The 18,466-nt window shown below is 48.4% G+C and overlaps 2 protein-coding genes and 1 long non-coding RNA gene across 5 annotated transcripts in view; 1 reads left to right on the top strand and 2 right to left on the bottom strand.

Moving 5' to 3' along the window:
* Positions 1–188: 188 nt before the first annotated feature.
* VPS4A (vacuolar protein sorting 4 homolog A) lies at positions 189–9,671 on the bottom strand. Of its 2 annotated transcripts, none has more exons than XM_083626340.1 (11): positions 9,385–9,671; positions 7,072–7,183; positions 6,087–6,234; positions 5,365–5,426; positions 5,072–5,191; positions 4,830–4,986; positions 4,289–4,437; positions 4,084–4,165; positions 2,989–3,208; positions 2,096–2,236; positions 189–1,857 (listed from the first exon to the last, which is right to left on the bottom strand). In XM_083626340.1, the coding sequence occupies exons 1-11, from the start codon at positions 9,403–9,405 to the stop codon at positions 1,756–1,758; spliced, it is 1,314 nt and encodes a 437-aa protein (XP_083482466.1). In that variant the 5' UTR covers positions 9,406–9,671; the 3' UTR covers positions 189–1,755. The 2 variants fall into 2 exon arrangements, with proteins under 2 accessions (XP_083482466.1, XP_083482467.1); XM_083626341.1 differs by lacking the exon at positions 9,385–9,671 and adding an exon at positions 9,144–9,276.
* Positions 9,380–16,779, top strand: LOC310768390. The gene is made up of 2 exons (XR_014551302.1): positions 9,380–12,335; positions 12,435–16,779. It is a non-coding gene; the product is annotated as an uncharacterized lncRNA (long non-coding RNA).
* SNTB2 (syntrophin beta 2) overlaps positions 13,390–18,466 on the bottom strand; it is a 34,517-nt gene continuing 29,440 nt past the window's right edge. For both annotated transcript variants that reach the window (XM_083626307.1, XM_083626308.1), the window contains one exon: positions 13,390–18,295. In XM_083626307.1, coding sequence (XP_083482433.1) covers positions 18,203–18,295 — 93 coding nt within the window. In that variant the 3' untranslated portion in view covers positions 13,390–18,202. The remainder of the gene's footprint in view (positions 18,296–18,466) is intronic.

Genomic DNA, 18,466 nt, shown 5'->3' with positions numbered 1-18,466 from the left:
GCACAGAGCTGCTGGCCTCAAGGCTCTAGCGCCTTCAGCTTGTAGGGATGTGGATTGCATCTGTGGTGTGGGAAGGAGATAAGACTAAGCAGAACAAAGGAGACTGCCTCTTCTTTCATCTCCTGTAGAGAAACTGTGAAACAAATTGTACCATTGTATGTTGCTTGTAAAAAAATCAGCTGAATATATAAGAGACAAATAGTTCAACACTTTATTCTTCCATAAACTGTCCCTCCCCACACTGGAATCAACTCAAAATTATGTACACATGACAAGAAAGGGGGCAGGGGGTGTTCAGGCCGCTAAACCCCTTGACAGTTAAGAGGTTCTCACAGCTATTCACTTGAATTTCTAGAGACCAAGAGCTCCCACCCTCCCCTACATGCCTTCCTCAGTAGTACTAAGACAAGAAGACTAAAGCACAAGAAGATAGCTTTAGTGGCCGAGAAAGGTGGATTTGTTGAATTAGGAATCAGCAGTTACCTTCAGGGAAGCAAAAACCCTGCTGTAAGTAGAAGCCTATGCTTGAGCATTGCCAGCCTCCTCCACTTGTGGCACAAGAGCCATTGCCTAGAGCCAATGGGGTGGAATAAATGAGTCTTTTGCCTCCCCATGGCATGGATTTTTTAAAAAGACACTCTAGAGCCCCAGATTGCAGCAGAGACACACCAGCAGAGGCCCAACCGTGAGCAAAGGAGCCATGGGGGGGAATGGGAGGCAGATCTCCCACATGCTGCAGCTGCAAAGGCGGGAAAGCTCCATCTCTTTTGCAGGACTTTGCCAGCACCTGTGTGCTGACAGGTGCCCAGTTTGCATTCCTTAGTACTGTCACCTCTTGTGCCACAGCTGGAAGAGCAGACGTCATCCCTTTCTGAGAAGCAGCAGGCTTGCTGGGTTGAGCCACAGTGCCAGGGTGAGGCTGAGGGGCTTGGAGCTGCAGCCCTCCTCATCCCTGTTCTGCTCCCCTTCTGCTTTTTCTGTGCCACACATGCAAAACGCTACAGAGCTGAAGGGCAATAAATTCTGCAGCAACACAGCATCCTGTGGGGCAGAGCTCATTTTCAGATACCGTACCTCAAACCATGCAACAAATCAGGCCTTGGCAAGGTAAGCTTCTTGGACAGCACTTCCAACATGAGTACCTCAACTCCAGGAGAGAGCTGAGCATTAGTTAAGCCTTGGAGTGTATTTCTCACTTGGAGAGCTTCCTGCCACTTTGGCTGAGCCAGAAGAAGGCCGCACTCTTCAAAGTTCAGCTCAAGCTTGGAAGTGCAGCATTTCAGATTTCAAGGAGTAAGCAATGGCCTTAGGTGAAGCCAGTTCGGTTTTCTCTTTGGGGTGGCACCAGGTGTTGCTTCCACAGGAGCTGGAAGGGGTCTCAGGAAAAAAGGGTTGCGGTATAGTGGAAGTTTCGGATTGTTTTTATTTGTATATAAACAAGCCAAGCAGCGTTAGGGGGGGGGGGAATGAAAGAGCAACCATGAAGGCAGGGATGTCTGGATGGGAAAAAACCAGAGTGGGCTGGGCTCAGCCTTCTCCCCTTTGTGTCCATCTCCCAGAGTAGCAATGGAGGCTGTGTCACCTCATCCTCTTCCTTCCCCAGCCAAACAGGTGCCCCAAGCAGAGACAGATTCAGTAGTAAGCTGGATGCTAACCTCTGCTTGGCACAGTCCACTGTCAGCACAAAGGGCCTTGTCTACACACATGTCCGTGGTAAAATGCCCCCCATCACCGCTGCTCCTCATAGGCACAGCATTAGCCCTCCTGGCCAAAGTCTTCAGTGAACTTCTTCACCTTTAGCAGATCCTCCGCATTCACGGTGGGGCGGGTGGTGGCCAGTGAGCGCAGCATGTCCGACTGCAAAAACAGAATAGGACATTCAGGGATGGGGTATACATGCATCTTGGTCACAAAAACCACAAAGGTTTTAGGAGCTGAAACTCCTCACAGTCATGTGGAAGGGGCATTTCCAGACCTGCAGCTGCCACCCAAAGCTGCTTGGCACACATCAGAGTTTGTATCAAATACACAGGAGAACAAGCCTGGGACTCAGAAAGAGGGTCCAGGCAGGAAAAAGTCAGGGGACCTCACTCACCATGCAGACTATAGGCTCCAGAAGCTTGTCCCCAGGTACCTCCATCCATGTCATTTCAATAGCACCAGGATCTCCCGGGGAACAAGGGGTTAACAGATCATCTACCACCGTGCCAGGATTGGTGCGGGATGGTCCACGGACCTGCAATAAAGACCCAGACAGCACACTGATATGGCAGATTCCTGGGGGGTGGGGGCAGGCTGAACACAAAACTCTTAGGTCCTGGTAGGACAGATATAGTAGCAATGCAAAACAGAAGCAGGTGGAAAAAAGAGTCAGTCCCCCTGCAAGTACACTAGTCACTCTGTTTGGAAGGTACAGGTAGGCCATCCATCCAGCAACAGCCATCTGAATACTGCAGGGACACTTGTCAAGAGAAGCACAATGCCAGTCCCCAACATCACATATTAATCCACAGCAACTGGAGAGTCAGAAGTCTCATCTGACCAAAAGCGTTTAATTTAATCCTCTCAAATATATTTATGAAAGTTGCCGTGACATTATTAAAGCAGAGGAATGGCTGGGAGCCCCTCAAAAACTGCTTGAGTATTCCCCCAAAACAAGAGCAGGATGTCCATGTAAAATAATAAGCACCAGGTACACAGAAGTGAAGAAGAACAAATACAGAGAGGCAAGTGCAGCTGCTCGGATACTGGGTGAGGTAGGAGAGGAACCGGGGAGGAACTGCCTCTGCCTGCCCAGGGCTAGACAACAATGTCACATGACCCTGCCTGGGAAAGGAAGTGGAGCAGCTGAGTCCATTGAGAAGGTGGAATCTTCTGCTGCTTCACTCCCCAGCAGAAGCCTTGAAGCAACAACAGGATAGGCCAAGCAAGGGGAATCTACCTTCCAGCCTGCCCTGGCACAGCCCTTGTAGGAAATGCCGTCCTCACCTTTTTGAAGTGCGTGGCTGACTGCACCTTGCGGACAGGCTGCATGAGGGCATCGCGCACAATGATGCTGATGTCAGCCCCTGAATAGCCGTCAGTCTTCCGGGCTAATTCGTGGATGTTGGCTTCTGACAGGCTGTGTGGCGTGTTGCCAAGGTGCAGCTTAAACATCTGAGCCCTGGCCGGCTCCTCGGGAAGCGGGATGTAAATACGTTTCTCAAACCTATGTGCAAATGCAAGCGCACATGTGACAGTCTGTCCCCAAAGGGAGAGGGAAGAAGTCGCTGCCTCCCACGCCTATGAAGCTTCTGCTTGGATTCAACCATGTGGAGAGGTGAGGTGAGGTGTATGGCAGCCTCCCCCCAGCCCCAAACTGATTGGCTATGTTGTGTCAGCTGAAAACATTACTATTTGCACAGACTTTTGATGAAGATTAGCACCCTTTGATGAGATTTTTTTAAAATGTTTTAAATATGTGTGGTTTGTTTGTTTATTTAGATTTGTGTTATGTTTTGCTGACAGCATGCAGTTGTGGTCTGAGGAGACCCCGAGATCAGATCCATACTCAGTCAGATCCATACTCAGACTCTCTGGGCCAGTCACTATCTGCTCAGCCTAACTTCACAGGGTCACTGTGGGGATGGAAGTGGGGGCGAGAAGAACCACGAACACAACCCTTTATTCCTTCAAAGAAAGACAGGATATAAATATAATAAAAATTAATATATTGCTGGTTTTAGTCCTGTTATAAGCCCCTGCAGACAGTGGCGTAGCGTGGGTTGTCAGCACCCGGGGCAAGGCAAGTAATTTGCGCCCCCTAACCCATGGATTTTAGCACTCGAGTCTCTTCCACTAGAGAGCTGTGAGTGCGAGCGCCCCCCCCCCCCGATGTTGTGCCCGGTGCGGCCGGCCCCCCCTGCACCCCCCACGCTACGCCACTGCCTGCAGACACTACAACTGATGAAATAGAAGTATTCCTCAACAAAATGCAAACAGCCCTTCAGACCAGGGCACAGAGAGACCTCTTGCTGTTTTGGAGGCTACAAGACTGTCCATGTGGGCAGCAGGAGCCCCAGCAAAACCTGCGGCATCACCCACCTTCGCCGAATGGCAGCATCTAGCACCCAGGGGATGTTGGTAGCACCCAAGACCAAAGTGCCATCATTGTCATTCCCAACGCCTGTCAAGAAAGAAAGCCACAAATTGTCAGTCCACACTGGGGAAGGCAGTGAGGCAGACCAGATGCTCCCCAGTGCAAAGGGTCCTCTTGGGCAGTCTCTCTCCTGTCGCTCTGTCTACCCACCTTGCATTTGTACCAGGAACTCCGTCTTGATCCTGCGGGCTGCCTCACTCTCATTCTCATTGCGAGAGCCGCACAAAGAGTCCACTTCGTCAATGAAGATGATGGAAGGCTTATGCTGCCTGGCCAGCTCAAATAGGTTCTTCACCAATCTAAAGGAAAAGGCACAGCAGAAAGCTCGGGGAAGGGCCATTGGAGGCCACTGGCACATATGACAGGAACCATAAAATAAAGACTACAAACCAAGCCTGTGTCCAAACAACTGTGGCAAAATGCGGCAAATCTAAAGCCTTCCATAGACACCCATTTTGCACAGTTCTAGCCCCACCTCTATCTGTCTCCCCACCCCAGATACTTTGGGGCACAGCCAATGGTCAGGAATTATGGTGAGCTGGAGTTCAGCTTGGGTGGGTGGGGCACTAACCACCCCCATCATACGCTAATAGGAACATCTTATTCCACTCCATTGACCAAGCCCCACTTTCCTAAGTGAGAGAGATGGTTCTCTCCCTCCCCCACTTCCCCCATGGATTTTGTCACTCACTTTTCACTCTCCCCTAGCCACTTGGACATCAAGTCTGAAGAGGAGATGGAGAAGAAGGTGGAGTTGCTTGCTTCAGTTGCTACAGCCTTGGCCAGGTAAGACTTCCCAGTACCAGGAGGGCCAAAGAGGAGAATCCCTCGCCATGGAGTGCGCTTACCTGGGGCAAAGAGAGAGGAAATGGACTCATCCACCCCTTGCAACATTTAGCATGCCCAGGGGGACAGAGGTGCCCAGATTCTCACCTGTGAATAAGTGAGGGAATTTGATGGGCAAGATGACCGCTTCCTTGAGGGCCTCTTTAGCTCCTTCCAGCCCAGCCACATCATTCCACCGCACGTTGGGCTTCTCCATCACAATGGCACCTGGAAAGGGAAAGCAATTTGCCCAATAGAGCCCACTTGACTCCCTCCCATCCTGCCAAGGAGGGGTGCATTAGACCCTCCTGACACCTCAAGCCCACCTTCAGAAAGCTGCACTTGTCTCTACAGAGCCAGCAACAAGCACAGGGACCAGGGGCTGCTCAGAACTGGCTTACCCATCAGCTGCTCTTGCAACTTCTTCTTCTCAGGATTGTCGCCCTCACTGTCGCTGTCACTCCTGAAGAGAGAGAGGCATCAAATGATATGGGGTGGGCAGTGCCATGAGGGGCAGGAGGACTCCCCAACTCATGCCTACTCCAACTGGTGCTTATTTGCAAAGTTTGCGTGAGGGGAGGATGAGCAACACAGAACCACCTCCTCAGAGAATCAGGTCTCTCCCAGTTCCCATCAGACACCTGGCCTCAACTACACATGAAATCAAAGAATATCCTCATATCCTCTCCACCTTCAAGACAGGACCAGCCACACATCAGTGTCACCTGCAACCCAACCCACAGTGCTCTACCAGCAGGGCCTGGGATCAAGCAAGAGCAGAGCTGTTCCACATCACCTAAAGGAGGTTGCTGAGATTAAGGAAAGAATTGTTTGATGAATTTTCTCTTAGTTGATGATCTGATCCCATTCCCACCTTCTGGGGCAAGGCAGGACACTGAACCTCCCCTTCCCCTACCCTCTGAGATTTCATTTATTCTTGTATTAACTCCTAACCTAACTGTTCCTAACTTATCTGCACTTGCATAAACACACAAAGACACAGAGCAAAGGGCAATGGAAGCAAGGCTGGGCTAACAGTGCCTCTATGACTTCCTCACCCAATCTCTTCCGCCCGCCCACCCACCCACACCGTACTTTGAGGAGCCAACCCTTTAAGCCATACCCCTTGCTGTCATTCTGGGCTTCTTTGACAGGCTTTTTGCTCTGCTTGTCCTTGGTCCGCAGATAATCCTTCAGCTTCTCAGCCCGGTCCAGGTACTGTGCACACTTTGCCCGGATGCTTTCCTTGGCCTTGTCACTGTGAGCATCATCTGCAAGGGCAACAGGCAGCGGTAAGGAAGAGCTTCCCTGGACAGCCTGCCCCCACCCGACTAGGGTTCCCTGCAGCAGCACTTTCCAGATTCAGTGGTGGGGAAACCAGCTTGGAGGCTCACTTATCCTAGATGCAAATTGCTCACAGTAGCTACCAGCTACTGACTGCATGTCACAGAGAACTTTAAGTACATAAGAACAGCCCTGCTGGGCCATGCCAAGAAAATGTCCATATGGTCCAACATCCTGGTTCCCACACTGGGCAGCCAGTTGCCTCTGGGAAGCCCACAAGCAGGACTGGAAGGGAGCTGTCCTCTCCTACTGTTGCCCACAAAGAACTGGCACTCAGTAGCATATACTGCTTCTGTCCCTAGAGATTCCACAGGATCATCACAATAACTGACAACCATTGGTGGACACTTTTCATCCCCAGTGGCTTTGTATAACTTTCATTTAAAACCGTCTAAACCAGCGGCTATCACCAAACCATGGCAGGGAATTCTAAATATGGATTATACCTCTAAACGAATAAGTCCTTCCTTTTGCCTCTCCTGCCAATCAGTTACTCTGGAGCAATCCCTGAGCTCTAGCATTAAGAAAGTGAGAAAACCTTACTTCTATCCACTTTCTCCACACCACTTTGTCTGCAGATTCCCTGATGTCATCACCAAACAAATGGGCTACAACCACAGAGCACTGAACAAGCCTGGGTCTCCCCTGACAGCCGCACAGCAAGCAAAGCAAAGGAAGCTGCTGCTCTGAGCAAGGTCCTTGTAAGCACTCCCAGTGTCACGTAAAAGCTCCCACTAAGCCTCCCACCCCCAAGACAGACTCACACTTGATGGCGTGAAGGAAGTACTCCACCGCATGCTGGTAGAGACGCAGAGCCTCTTCATAGTTCTTTGCTTTATCTTCCTCTGTGGCTTTTGTGACCAAATCAATGGCTTTCTGGAAAGCAAATGCCTGGCTCAAGTTTCATGGTGGCACATCAGAATCACAGCTAGAAAAGTTCACAGCACTGGGAATTCCAGGAGGCTCTAAGTTTGGTACTAACCCCTAAGACTCTTAAATGTTTGCTGAGGCGTAACCAAGAGACAGGAGAAAATGGTGCAGCAAAGACTAAGTACCTATCTAAATATTTAAGGTGGGAGAGAGTTAGAAATTTAAGGCATGTGCCTTCTTCTACACATGTTTATTGTTCTTGCAAACTGGTGAGCAGTACTTTGTCATCAATCGCACAGGGATTTAACCAGTCTGAGGACCATAAAGCAAGCAGTTACTGAGTAAGATAGAGATGGAGGCTCTGGGCCTTTGAAGAGGGGTTTGATTAAGATGCTAGGCCTTAGGAACCAAGCAAACAGTGTGGCCTCTCTGGATTTAAACCAGTCCAAATTCCACCACAAAGAAGCAGATTTTTATACAGTTGTGACTGCCAGCAGGTGGTATAAGACATTGCCTGCGTGCTAGATGCTGCTGAGCAGGGCAAAGGTCACAAGGAGAATACCAGTCTCCTGCGCTGTTTTATAGCTTAGTCCTGCTGCTGACCCCCAAAGGAGTTTGGGCAGGAATTGGTACTGCACAGCAGCTGCTGAAAGAGTCACCTTCCCACTGCAAAGAGGAAATGTGCTGGGTTTATTTATTATTACATCTATATCTCACTCCCCCCCCCCAAGGAGCCCAAGATGGTGTACACATTCCCTCCTTGCCCTCACAACAACCCTGTGAGGTAGACTAGGCTAAGCGTTGGTGACTGGGCCAAGGTCACTCAGTGAGCTTCATGGCCAAGTGTAGAATTGAATTAGACCAACACCCTAATCACCATACTACACAATGTCAATATTATGAGGGAGTGAATCTCACACAGGGGTGGCCTTGTGGACTGTTACCTCACCAGCTGAACATGTCACCTGGGAAAGAAAATCATCCAAGCCATAAAAGACAATAAAGTCTTGTGTGCTGCTTCTAACTGGCTGTTCCCAAGGACTCCCCGGGTATACTACAGATACTTCTCCAGTTGATGTCTGAATAAGCTAACTAAACAGGGTACTGAGCTCCTTTCAGTTCCGTTTCACCTCCCACAAATGGGCTACAAACCATACCCTGGATGAAGCACCTCTCCCAATTTTGTCAGAATGTCCCAATAATACTGTTTGATACCTCTGGGTCCTTAGGTTCTTCCCAGGAAGATATGTGCATCAGCACCCAGCACCTTCCCTACAGAACAAGGCAGCAGGATTTCCCTTGACAGAAAGTAGGGCCAGCCTGGAGATACCTGCCCACTACCTAAAAACCAGCCTCTGCTCAGGACTGAGTGCATTTCAAAACTCAAGGTTTCAGAGATTTCTAGCCCTAGAAAATACAACTTGCGATGCATCTTTTGATAGAGGGCAACTATCTTTCTATAAATGGTTATATAACAAAAACACGATCAGAGGGGTGGCAGTTAGTTTAGGAAATAGGCACTGAAGTGTGTGCATCATTTTGATGATTTATGCATATGCATGTAGACATGGGTTACGCCCAAGGCCTACTCAGAGTAAACCCACTGAAATAAATGGGCCTAAATGACATGCGCTGAGTAAGCCCAACAGGTCTACTCTGAGTAGGACTAAAGTTGTGTGCCTTTCCTGGTCTTTGCCTCCTCTGAATAACTCACTCTGCCTTACAAACCAAGGCAGCTCCCCCAGCCCCCGGTGGAGGCTCCAGGCTTCCCTCCCCACCTGCTCAGGTGTCCAGGAGGCCCCTTCTCTCTCCCTCCTCAGCGTCCGCTCACAAAACAACACATTCAGTTAGCAAACTCAAACGACCCTCCCCTTCTATTCCCCTCTCCGAGTGGATGAGAGCAACAACGCCCACGGACCAGATATTTTGGGGAGCGAGAGGGGTTGTCCCCCCGCTCCCTTATTACCAAAACAGGGGCCATTTTGGGAGCGGGGCGGGGGAAGAGTCCGGAGCTTCTGACCAAAAGACCCTCCGCTTCCCCTCAGCCCGGCTTCCTCGACCGCTTTGCCGCGTGGACCCCTCGGGGCGAGAGCCCCCTCCTCGCCCCTCAAGGCCCGCCCCAGTAGGCCCGGTAGGCCGCAAAGCCGGGGTTCGGCGTAGGCCGCAGAGCCGGGGCGGAGCGCGAGGCAGCTCGGCGCGGCCGGTACCTGCAGGGCGGACGTTGTCATCGCATCTCCTCCCGCTGGGGCTGGGGCGGCGGCTGTTGCTGCTGCGGCTGCCGAGGCTGCTGTGCTTTGGTTCCCTCCTCCGGGCTCGTACGAGGCGGCCACCGGGAGCCCCGCTGAGGAGAGTCGGGCCGGTTTCTGGGCTGCCGCCTGCAGGCCGCACCGGGAACAGCAGCAGGCGAGGCGGAGGCGGAGAGGAGGGGAAAGGGAGGCCCGAGGAACCGCGACGCCATGCAGGGGCGGGATGGAGGAAGAGCCCGGAGGTGGTCCGCCCTTGTCCGCCTCCCACGAGCCCCTTTCTCAGGAGGCCGGCCGGGCTCTCCCTTCTTCTCTTCGGCTTCCCGGTTGTCTTGGCTGCCCCCTCCTCAGGGGCTGAATGATGGCCGAGTTATGGCTGCATTATCAAATTTGCGGGGAGTCTCCTTTTCTGACCTTTTGCTTAGAGTAGCAGGAAACAATAACACATATTTGGGGGGGGGGAATAGCTTAGAGAAAAGGCCAGTAAAATGTGATCGAAGTTTACAGATTTGTGCAATTCATGAAGAAAATAGAGAGAGAAAATTCTCCCTCTTTTATAACACTAGATAGACGAACCCGTGAACAACCATTGAAGCTGAATAGTGGAAGATTTAGGGCAGGAAAAAGGTAGACTAAAGGGATAGCTCGGTCGATAAAGCATGAGACTCTTAATCTCAGGGTGGTGGATTCCAGCCCCAAGGTTCCTGCATTGCAGGGGGTTGGACTAGATGACTCTTGTGGTCCCTTTCCAATTCTATTGACTCCCAAGTACTTTTTCATGCAGCATAGTTACAGAACTCACTCTCAAAGGAGCCAGTGATGGGAGCCAACTTGGATGGCTTTAAAATAGGAATAGACAAATGGATGCAGAAGTTTATTGATGGCTACTAGCCACAGCAATGCTTCTGAATACCAGTTGCTGGAAACCACAGGAGGGGAGAACTGGTCCACAGGAGGGGAGATCTGGGTGGCTACTGTGAGAAGATGCTGGAATGGTGAGCCATAGGCCTGATCCAGCAGGCTTTTCTTGTATTTACTTATAATTTATAATCCACACTTTCATAAAAACCTATCATAAGAGTAAAACCAACAAGAAACATTCAAAGAAACATAACTAAAAACAACAGTAGGTGGATTGAAAAAATAAATTAATACTTTAAAGTCCTGCCTAAACAATGCAATTTTCTGAGATGTCTGAAAGAAGGCAGGGATGGTTCCTGCCAAACCTCAACTAGCAGGGAGTTCCACAGGGCAAGACCTGCCATATTAAAGGCTTGGCCCTAGTGAAGGCCAGTATCAGGGGCTGCGTGGAGAACCACCTGAAGAAGAGCCCCATCAGAGGATATCTGTGACTGAGGTGGAGCTTACTGTCAATTGCACACACACAAAGTACACAATTAAATAGCAGCAAAATCAATCAAGTTTGTAGCACTGTAAAGACTTTTAAATTTGGAACATTTCTTGACTTCATTAAAGTTGTGAAGGGGTGTATGTGTGTGTGTGTGTGTGTATACAGAAGTTTTTGTGGACTAGAGACCATTCCATCATGAATATATTAAATTTCTGTATTTGGGTTTTATATATTTTTATGTGTTGTATTACTTTGAGGATTATTTTTATGCAGTACGTTTCTAAACACCAGTTGCTGGGAACTGCATGTGCAGAAAGTGCTTATGTGCCCATGTGTTGTTTGTGGGCTTCCCCTAAAGGCATCTGGTTGGTCATTGAGCTTTGCAAATCTCATTTGCTTTTCCCTACAGGCAAATGCTTAGCAGTAGATGGATGTTAATTTGAGAGCCACTTTTCTCCTGCTGAAATACTTGAACAACATCAGTAGCGCAAGTTGTCATTTCACAACCACTGTCAAGTTACTATAAAGTGTAACCCCATCAAGAGCAGGCAACCTCCCAGCCATCCAATCTAGGGGACTATCCACTAAAAGTGCCTCATTCTTATGTGGAATTGAGCTTTAGTTTGTTGGTTCTCATCCAGTCCATTACTGAGGCAAAGCAACAGTCCAGTGCATTCACTGCCATCTTATAGTAAGGTGCTGACTTGTGTCATATTAGGCTCCTTGATTTCAAACACCAACTAAATCTGTGCACTTGTAATTCGGAAGTTTCATGGTGTTTCCACCTGGTAGCTCAAGCCCTGAATGCAACCAGACCACAAAGCCACAGTTTCCCTCAGTTTGGCACTAAAGGAAATAAAGGTCTGTTAATTCTTCTGCTTTTTCGAAGTACAGTAAACCCAATGAGGCATCCACCCCCAAAATAAACTATTTGTGCCCCAAACACAAAGTATCAGCATAACCATGTTCACATATCTCAAGTTAAAAATAAACTGGCAAGTTTAAAATGTTGAGACAAAACACAGGAACTTGGTTTGGAATGGGATTCCTCTGAAGGAGCAGGTATGTAGCTTGAGGGTACTTACAGATCTTTTGCTGTCAGGTGAAGCTCAGGTGGCCTCAGTGGCATGGAGTGCTTTCCATCAGTTTCAGCTGGTGGCCCAGCTATTTCCCTATCTGGACAGGGATAGCTTAACTACTGTTGTCTATGTTCTGGTAACCTTTAGGTTAGATTACTGCAATGTGTTATATGTAGGGCTGCCTCTGAAGATGGTTCAGAAACTTCAACTGGTGCAGAACTTGGCAGCGAGGTTGCTCACTAGGGCAAGTGGTTTGAGCATATTACACTGATCCTAGTTCGACTGCACTGGCTGCCAATTAGCTTCCTAGCCTAATTCAAAGTGCTGGTTTTGCCCTATAAAGCCTTAAATGTCTCAGGACCGTAATAGCTCAAGGACCGCCTCTTCCCATATGAACCTACCCAGATGCTGACATCTCCCGAGGCCCTTCTTTGTGTGTCTCCTCGACGAGAGGTCTGGATGGACATGTACAGGCGTTTTCTGCAGTGTCTCCCCGTTTGTGGAATGCTCTCCCCTAGGAGGTTTGGCTGGTGCTTTCAATATATACCTTTAGGCACCGGGTGAAAATGTTCCTGTTCGACCAGGCTTTTGACTGATTAACATCTTATCAGTCTCTAAAATTGGGGAGGGAGGTTTATTGGTTTGTGGTTTTTCGTTCCTGTTTTTATTATGTATTTTGTGTTTTTATCTTGCATTTACATTGTGAACCGCCCTGAGATCTATGGATGAAGTATGGGTACACAAATTTAATTTTAATTTAAAAATAAAAGAATATGTTCCAGTTAGCTGAATACTCCAATGAAGTTTCTGGTGTCAGAGGTATCTGGTCCAGGATTATCAGAATATATTTCCCCTAAGAGGAAAGGTCACAATGCATTTGGGTTTTTTAGTTTAGGGGGAAAACGGAAATCAAGTGGAGTGCGTGTTGTTTTCTCTTGTAGAATCCAATGGTGTCAATTCAATAAAGCCAAATGTGATAAGATTCAGGACTGACAAAAATAACTTATTCAAAAAACCCACAGTTCAGCTATGGAATCTGATCTGATGTGACCCCCAACTTGGATGGCTTTAAAAGGGATTAAACAAATTCATAGAAAAGGGTATCAAAGGCTGCTAAGTTATGATGGCTGCATTCCACCTCCACTGTCGGGAGGCAGCATGCCATTTACTGGGAATCCCAAGCAGGGAGAGCACTGTTGCATTCAAGTCTTGCTTGCAGGCTTCCCACTAAGGCATGTGGTTGGCCACTGTGAGTACAGATGCTGGGCTAGATAGGGCTTTTGGTCTTAGCCAGCAGGGCTTTTCTGATGTTCTTAAAACTTGCATTGCCCTAGAAGGATGTATTGAAAGAGGAGATTCTGGGGAGTTAAAGCAGGCGGGAAGGAAGGAGGATGCCCCTCCCCTTTTCAAAACTTGCCACCTTATCTGTGTCTGTGACCTTAACCATTAGGTCATTTCCTTTTAAGTTACTCTGGAATCCAACTCACTAACATATATTTTTGAAGTCTGTGTTTTCGCACAAAGACACAAGCCAATGAATTAAAACTAAAAGCATAAACACCTTTATTATACACAACATAAAGGTTACAGTCGCCCTTAAGTCACATTTCCATTGTAATGTACAATACTATACAGTTAGCATGTAACTCAAGGGCTGGAGGGTGTCCATGTATTCTCTAGAGAGAGCACATTCCTTTGCTTGTGAAGACCATAAACTGCCCACACCACCACTTGTTTTATCTGGATTTGGTAACCTGGAGACTCCCAACATTTGAAATTAAAAACTCAGAAAAAAAGAATTTGTTCTTGTATAAATACCATTTACAAAGAATACAAAAATAACGTCAGTTGTACATTTTGGATTCATTGTGGCAGTGTTACTGGCTGTGCCTCAATACCCAAGGTTAGATTCTATCAAACAGTGTGCGCACAAACACAAGCACAAACAGACCTTACGCGGGATAAACACAAACATTTATTTGTAGTGGTTTCTGTGCAGATTTCTTGAAGAGATCTTTCAAGAAGTCTCATCTTTGGCACTTGGGGCCTTAAAGTTGCATTTGCCCAAACTGTAAACTCCTGACTGATGTCTATAGCATAAGGGGAAACCCCAAAACAGGAAAACCCCAGCTGCAGAACAAAGGAAACCAGAGAATGGGGGGGGGGGGTGCTGATGAGGGAATAAAATTGCCATCAAAAAAATAATACTTTTGCAAGAATCAGGAACCACCATCCTTTTACACAAACATAATCTAGTCACTGGGATGGCAAAGTGCAACTCCACAGGGAATTTGATCGTGTGCTTCATGCCCCAATGCTGAAGGGTCAGGAGCAAATGAGGTCCAGGCAATGAATGCAAAGGTTGTACAGACCAAACACCTGTCATTTTATCGCCACTGCTCAATGTCCAGATCACAGAAGTGGTTAACATGGCCCCCACCCCAGCTATGGGAACTATACCTGGTATAAAAAAAACTAGAGTGCTATACAACTTTGAGGGAAAGTGCTATTAAAAAGGAAGTGTTCAGAGTGGGAACTGCAGGACTACTTGGGCTTTTAATAATTTTGTTTTTAAAAGCCCATCTTGGTGTGTTTTTGTAAGGTCACCTTTCACTGTGATACCAAAGCACCATTTTAAAAAGTTCTGTTAAGGCCAGCCAGAGTATCTTCTGTTTATGACTGTGTGTGTTTGGAAACCCCAGACACACATAGCAGCATCTGGTGCTGTCCTGCATCCCGCAACAGTCATGGTGCAGCTTTTGGTGCAAAACACAAGTGTTGGCAACCACCAGAATCACACTGAATGAAAACTGGGATACCCAAGTGCATTCCAAAGGTCAGAGTACAAGAGATTAAGAAGCCATTTCTGCTCAGAGTGTGCCACTAACCCCAAGTACAGCTTTGGTTGCCTAATGCATATGTGAATGTGCAGGAAATTGTCTTGTGATAATGCCATGAATGGAAGTGAAGTCAGTATTTGTGAGGTGGTGAGACACACTCTCCAATGGAGGTAACTTGTCTGGGACAAATAAAAAGCTGGTTTTCATTGCATTCAATGGTTTCTATGTAAGCCGGAAACAATTCCTCTTAAAATTGAGCAGCTAAACTATTAAATAAGGAGAGAGGCCTAATATGCTTGTTTGAGTGAATTTCAAACATACAGAAATGAATGCTTCGGTGTCTGTTCTACCACAACCCAACTGCTATTCTCACACCTATGCACTAACTACGGTTGTCATCTCCCCACATTGTTGCATTGCCCTTAGGCTGGCACCAAAGGTGAGCTCCGTGAAATCTACTTCCCCGCTCCAGCCAACTGGAACAACTGTCAGACAGCCCTTGCTAATGTCGGGATAAAGGTAAAGGTAAAGGGACCCCTGACCATTAGGTCCAGTCGTGGCCGACTCTGGGGTTGCGGCGCTCATCTCGCTTTATTGGCCAAGGGAGCCAGCGTACAGCTTCTGGGTCATGTGGCCAGCATGACTAAGCCGCTTCTGGCGAACCAGAGCAGCACACGGAAATGCCGTTTACCTTCCCGCCGGAGCAGTACCTATTTATCTATTTGCACTTTGAGGTGCTTACGAACTGCTAGGTTGGCAGGAGCAGGAACCAAGCAAGGGGAGCTCACCCCGTCGCAGGGATTCGAACCATGACCTTCTGATCGGCAAGTCCTAGGCTCTGTGGATTAACCCACAGCGCCACCTGTGTCACCTGTCGGGATACATACTTTTAATTTTTCACAAGCACAGGCAATAACTGCACTCCGACTGATTTGCTGCCCATAATGACACAAGAGAGGAGCCTTGAAAGTGACCCAAACCCTGCTTGCAACTAAATTCCAGCACACATGCACACTCTAAACCAGTGGTTCCCAGTTAGCTAAGTACTGTGGACTCCCTGTTTTTCAAAAGCCAAGCCGTGGCCCCTCTAATTGTGATTTTTTTGTTAGCTCTACAGCAGCTTACATTATGTGAATGGTGCCACGGACTCCCTGGGTGGGTTACCACCAATTGGGAACCACGGCTCTAAACAAATACGCTCTTTTCTACTGTTCTGTGGGACCATAGGTGACAAAAGAACAGATGTCTGCTTAAGTATAAAGCTCTGTTAAGCTGTGACTAGCTTTGAGACATCATCAGAATAAAAGTGCCCAGGCCTAAGAGGATTTAGGGAGGGGCTGAAGTCCTCATCTGTAGCCCCTTTCCAATGTCTCTAAGGCCCACCTCCCGCAACACTAGACCACACTTCCCTTTCCTTTCTACCACAGCACATCCTTCAGAATTCTGCCAAAACACCAAGTCTGCAACTCTACATATTCGGTTGGGACTTTTGCAGGCAGAAGCCACCTTGCTGGGAATAAGCACTCTTTATACAAGAGCCACCACACACACAACCTTTTATCAGATACTCCTCCCAGTCAGTCCCTCCCAAACCTGAGGATGCTACCTCCTCAGAGGAACCACAACTCACAGAAGCACCTGGCCCCCTTCTTGCAAAATTTGGTCCGTGGCCAGCTGCTAAGCCAAGCATGACTTGCGTCTTTTAGGCATTGCCCCATGGCTAAATGAGCTTTTTTGGAGCATAAGAACACACACACACACACACACACTCCCTATCTCTCTTTTACTTGTCTCCTAAAGCCTCAGGCTCAAGCATTCTCAGGGGCCTGTATTATGAACAGCAAAATGGTTTCCCCTTCTCTCTTCCCTGTCCCGCTCCACCACCCAGGGGAGTGGTTCCCAATTAGCTAAGTACTGCAGTCTCCTTGTTTTTCAAAAACCAAGCCATGGACCCCCTACTTTTGGAAATTTTGATATCTCTATGGCAGTTTTAGTTATAAGAATTGGGAACCGCTGGTCTAGGGCTTTGGTAAAAGGCTTCTATGTTAGCAAACAGGGCAAATGGACCACCATTCTGATCTCCTAGGCAATCACTGCAATGCTTGAGGCTAAGCCCCACTCTGTTAAGGATGCATGCGGCTCTACTGTGCCCTCTTCCCCACCAACCTCTATCCTTGACCCCAATGCTTCTCCCCACCCCTGCAATGGGCTTGTGGTATGAGGGGCGCCCAGCTGGGTTTGCTGAGAAGAGCTGCATGTTCTGCGGTTCCATCAATTGAAAAATAAAGTTCCTGGCCTTTATGGCAGCAAAGATCAGGTTGGGTGACCATCACATGGTATAGTTTTGCAAAAACCACAAATGGGGCCGAATAGTGCTTCCTTTCATAAGGCTATTATGTTCTGTTTCACACTGTCATGAATTCCTTCTTCCCCGAGTAGTAGTAGTAATGTGGACAGGAATGAGGAGAAAGGGACACTCATTTCGTAAGGGGGAAAGGGGGGAGCATCACCCTCACCACAGACTTCTTTGCTCAGCTTTGGTTTATAAACTGCTGCTGCTCCTCCTCCTGTTGAGGTTAGCTCTTTCCCATTACCACTGTCTTGATCTGCACCACAGCCCTGGGGGGCGAAGGCATTCCAGATTTCACAGCACCCAAACCCCGCCCCACCCGCCCAGAGGAACACAGTGCTCTCAGCTTAGCTCAAAAATGTCACTGTTTGGCCTGAGCAGGGAACCTAGAACTAAGTAAAGCCGGACTCCTTTACTGGTCCAGGCCTTCAGAGTCTTGTGGCTCTGAAGTGCATATGCTTCAGTTCTTCAATCTGAGCCGAGCCCTGCAGCATCCCAACTGCCAGAACGAAAGGACCAGGGGAGCTCGCATTTCCAGCCCGTCTCTTGAGACCCCTGCAGAGGATACAAGCTCCCCCCAAGCTACAAGGCGGGGTTGCCCGACAAGACAGCATTTCCAGCCCAACCAGGCAAACAGCCCAGGGTCCAGCTTGCCACTGCTGCCATGACTGCTCTCCTCTTTCCTTCCTCCACCAAAAGGCACAAATGGTATAAGGGATATGGGAGAAATGGCTTTGTAATGCCCCAGGTCAGGAGCTGCTCTATTGGCCTGGCAGGACCACCTCTCATCTCACCTGCCTTTCGTATGGGGCATGATCCTGAATGGCAAGGTGCCAAGACGACGGTGGGGTTTTCAGAGCAATGCCGAACTCGAGGCCAGCAAGGGGATTGACATGCAGCCTCCCTGGCCGCCTCCCCCCCCATCTCACTCCTTTGGCCGCCTTTCCATCCTTCAGCTGCTTCTCTCCTAGGAAGGCAGTTCATGCAAGAGCTGCAGTATCCAGCCGAAGCTCATCCGATGGCCTTGTGTCTATAATGCAGCTGCCAATCACAAGTCTTGGTCAAGGCACTGATGCTGGAGAACATCGCAGAGGCAGGACTCAGTGCTGCTACTGCTGTGGTTCGCTGACACTGCCATGTCACCAAGGCCCCTTGGCTCCTCCTACACGAGCAGCCCCAGGCGAGTCACTTTGGCCGACAAGAACGTGTGCAACACAAACACAATGGGTTTGGGGCAGGAGTGCAGCTCCAGAGTCTGAAGGAGAAGAAGCACACAATGAGGTCACTACTTTGCACATGAGATAAGGTGAACACATGTTTTTTAATTGCAAGTTTTTATTATTTTTCTATTAATATTAATTACTATTAATATTAATAGAAAACTTAATAGAAAATAGTAATTAGTATTAATTACTAATTAATATTA

Source organism: Podarcis filfolensis (assembly GCF_964270895.1).
Source record: "Podarcis filfolensis genome assembly, chromosome: 8".
NCBI classification, from domain to species: domain Eukaryota; kingdom Metazoa; phylum Chordata; class Lepidosauria; order Squamata; family Lacertidae; genus Podarcis; species Podarcis filfolensis.
Note: the sequence above shows the minus strand (reverse complement) of the source record. Positions and strands in the feature narration are given on the sequence as shown.

Bases quoted from the DNA above. Each gene is read 5' to 3' on its own strand.
- VPS4A (XM_083626340.1), bottom strand. From the start codon at position 9,405: ATGACAACGTCCGCCCTGCAG. The intron at 7,184-9,384 runs GTACCGGCCGCG...TTTGCTTTCCAG, and splicing joins TGACAACGTCCGCCCTGCAG to AAAGCCATTGATTTGGTCAC. The intron at 3,209-4,083 runs GTGGGTGATGCC...ATTTGCACATAG, and splicing joins GATGCTGCCATTCGGCGAAG to GTTTGAGAAACGTATTTACA.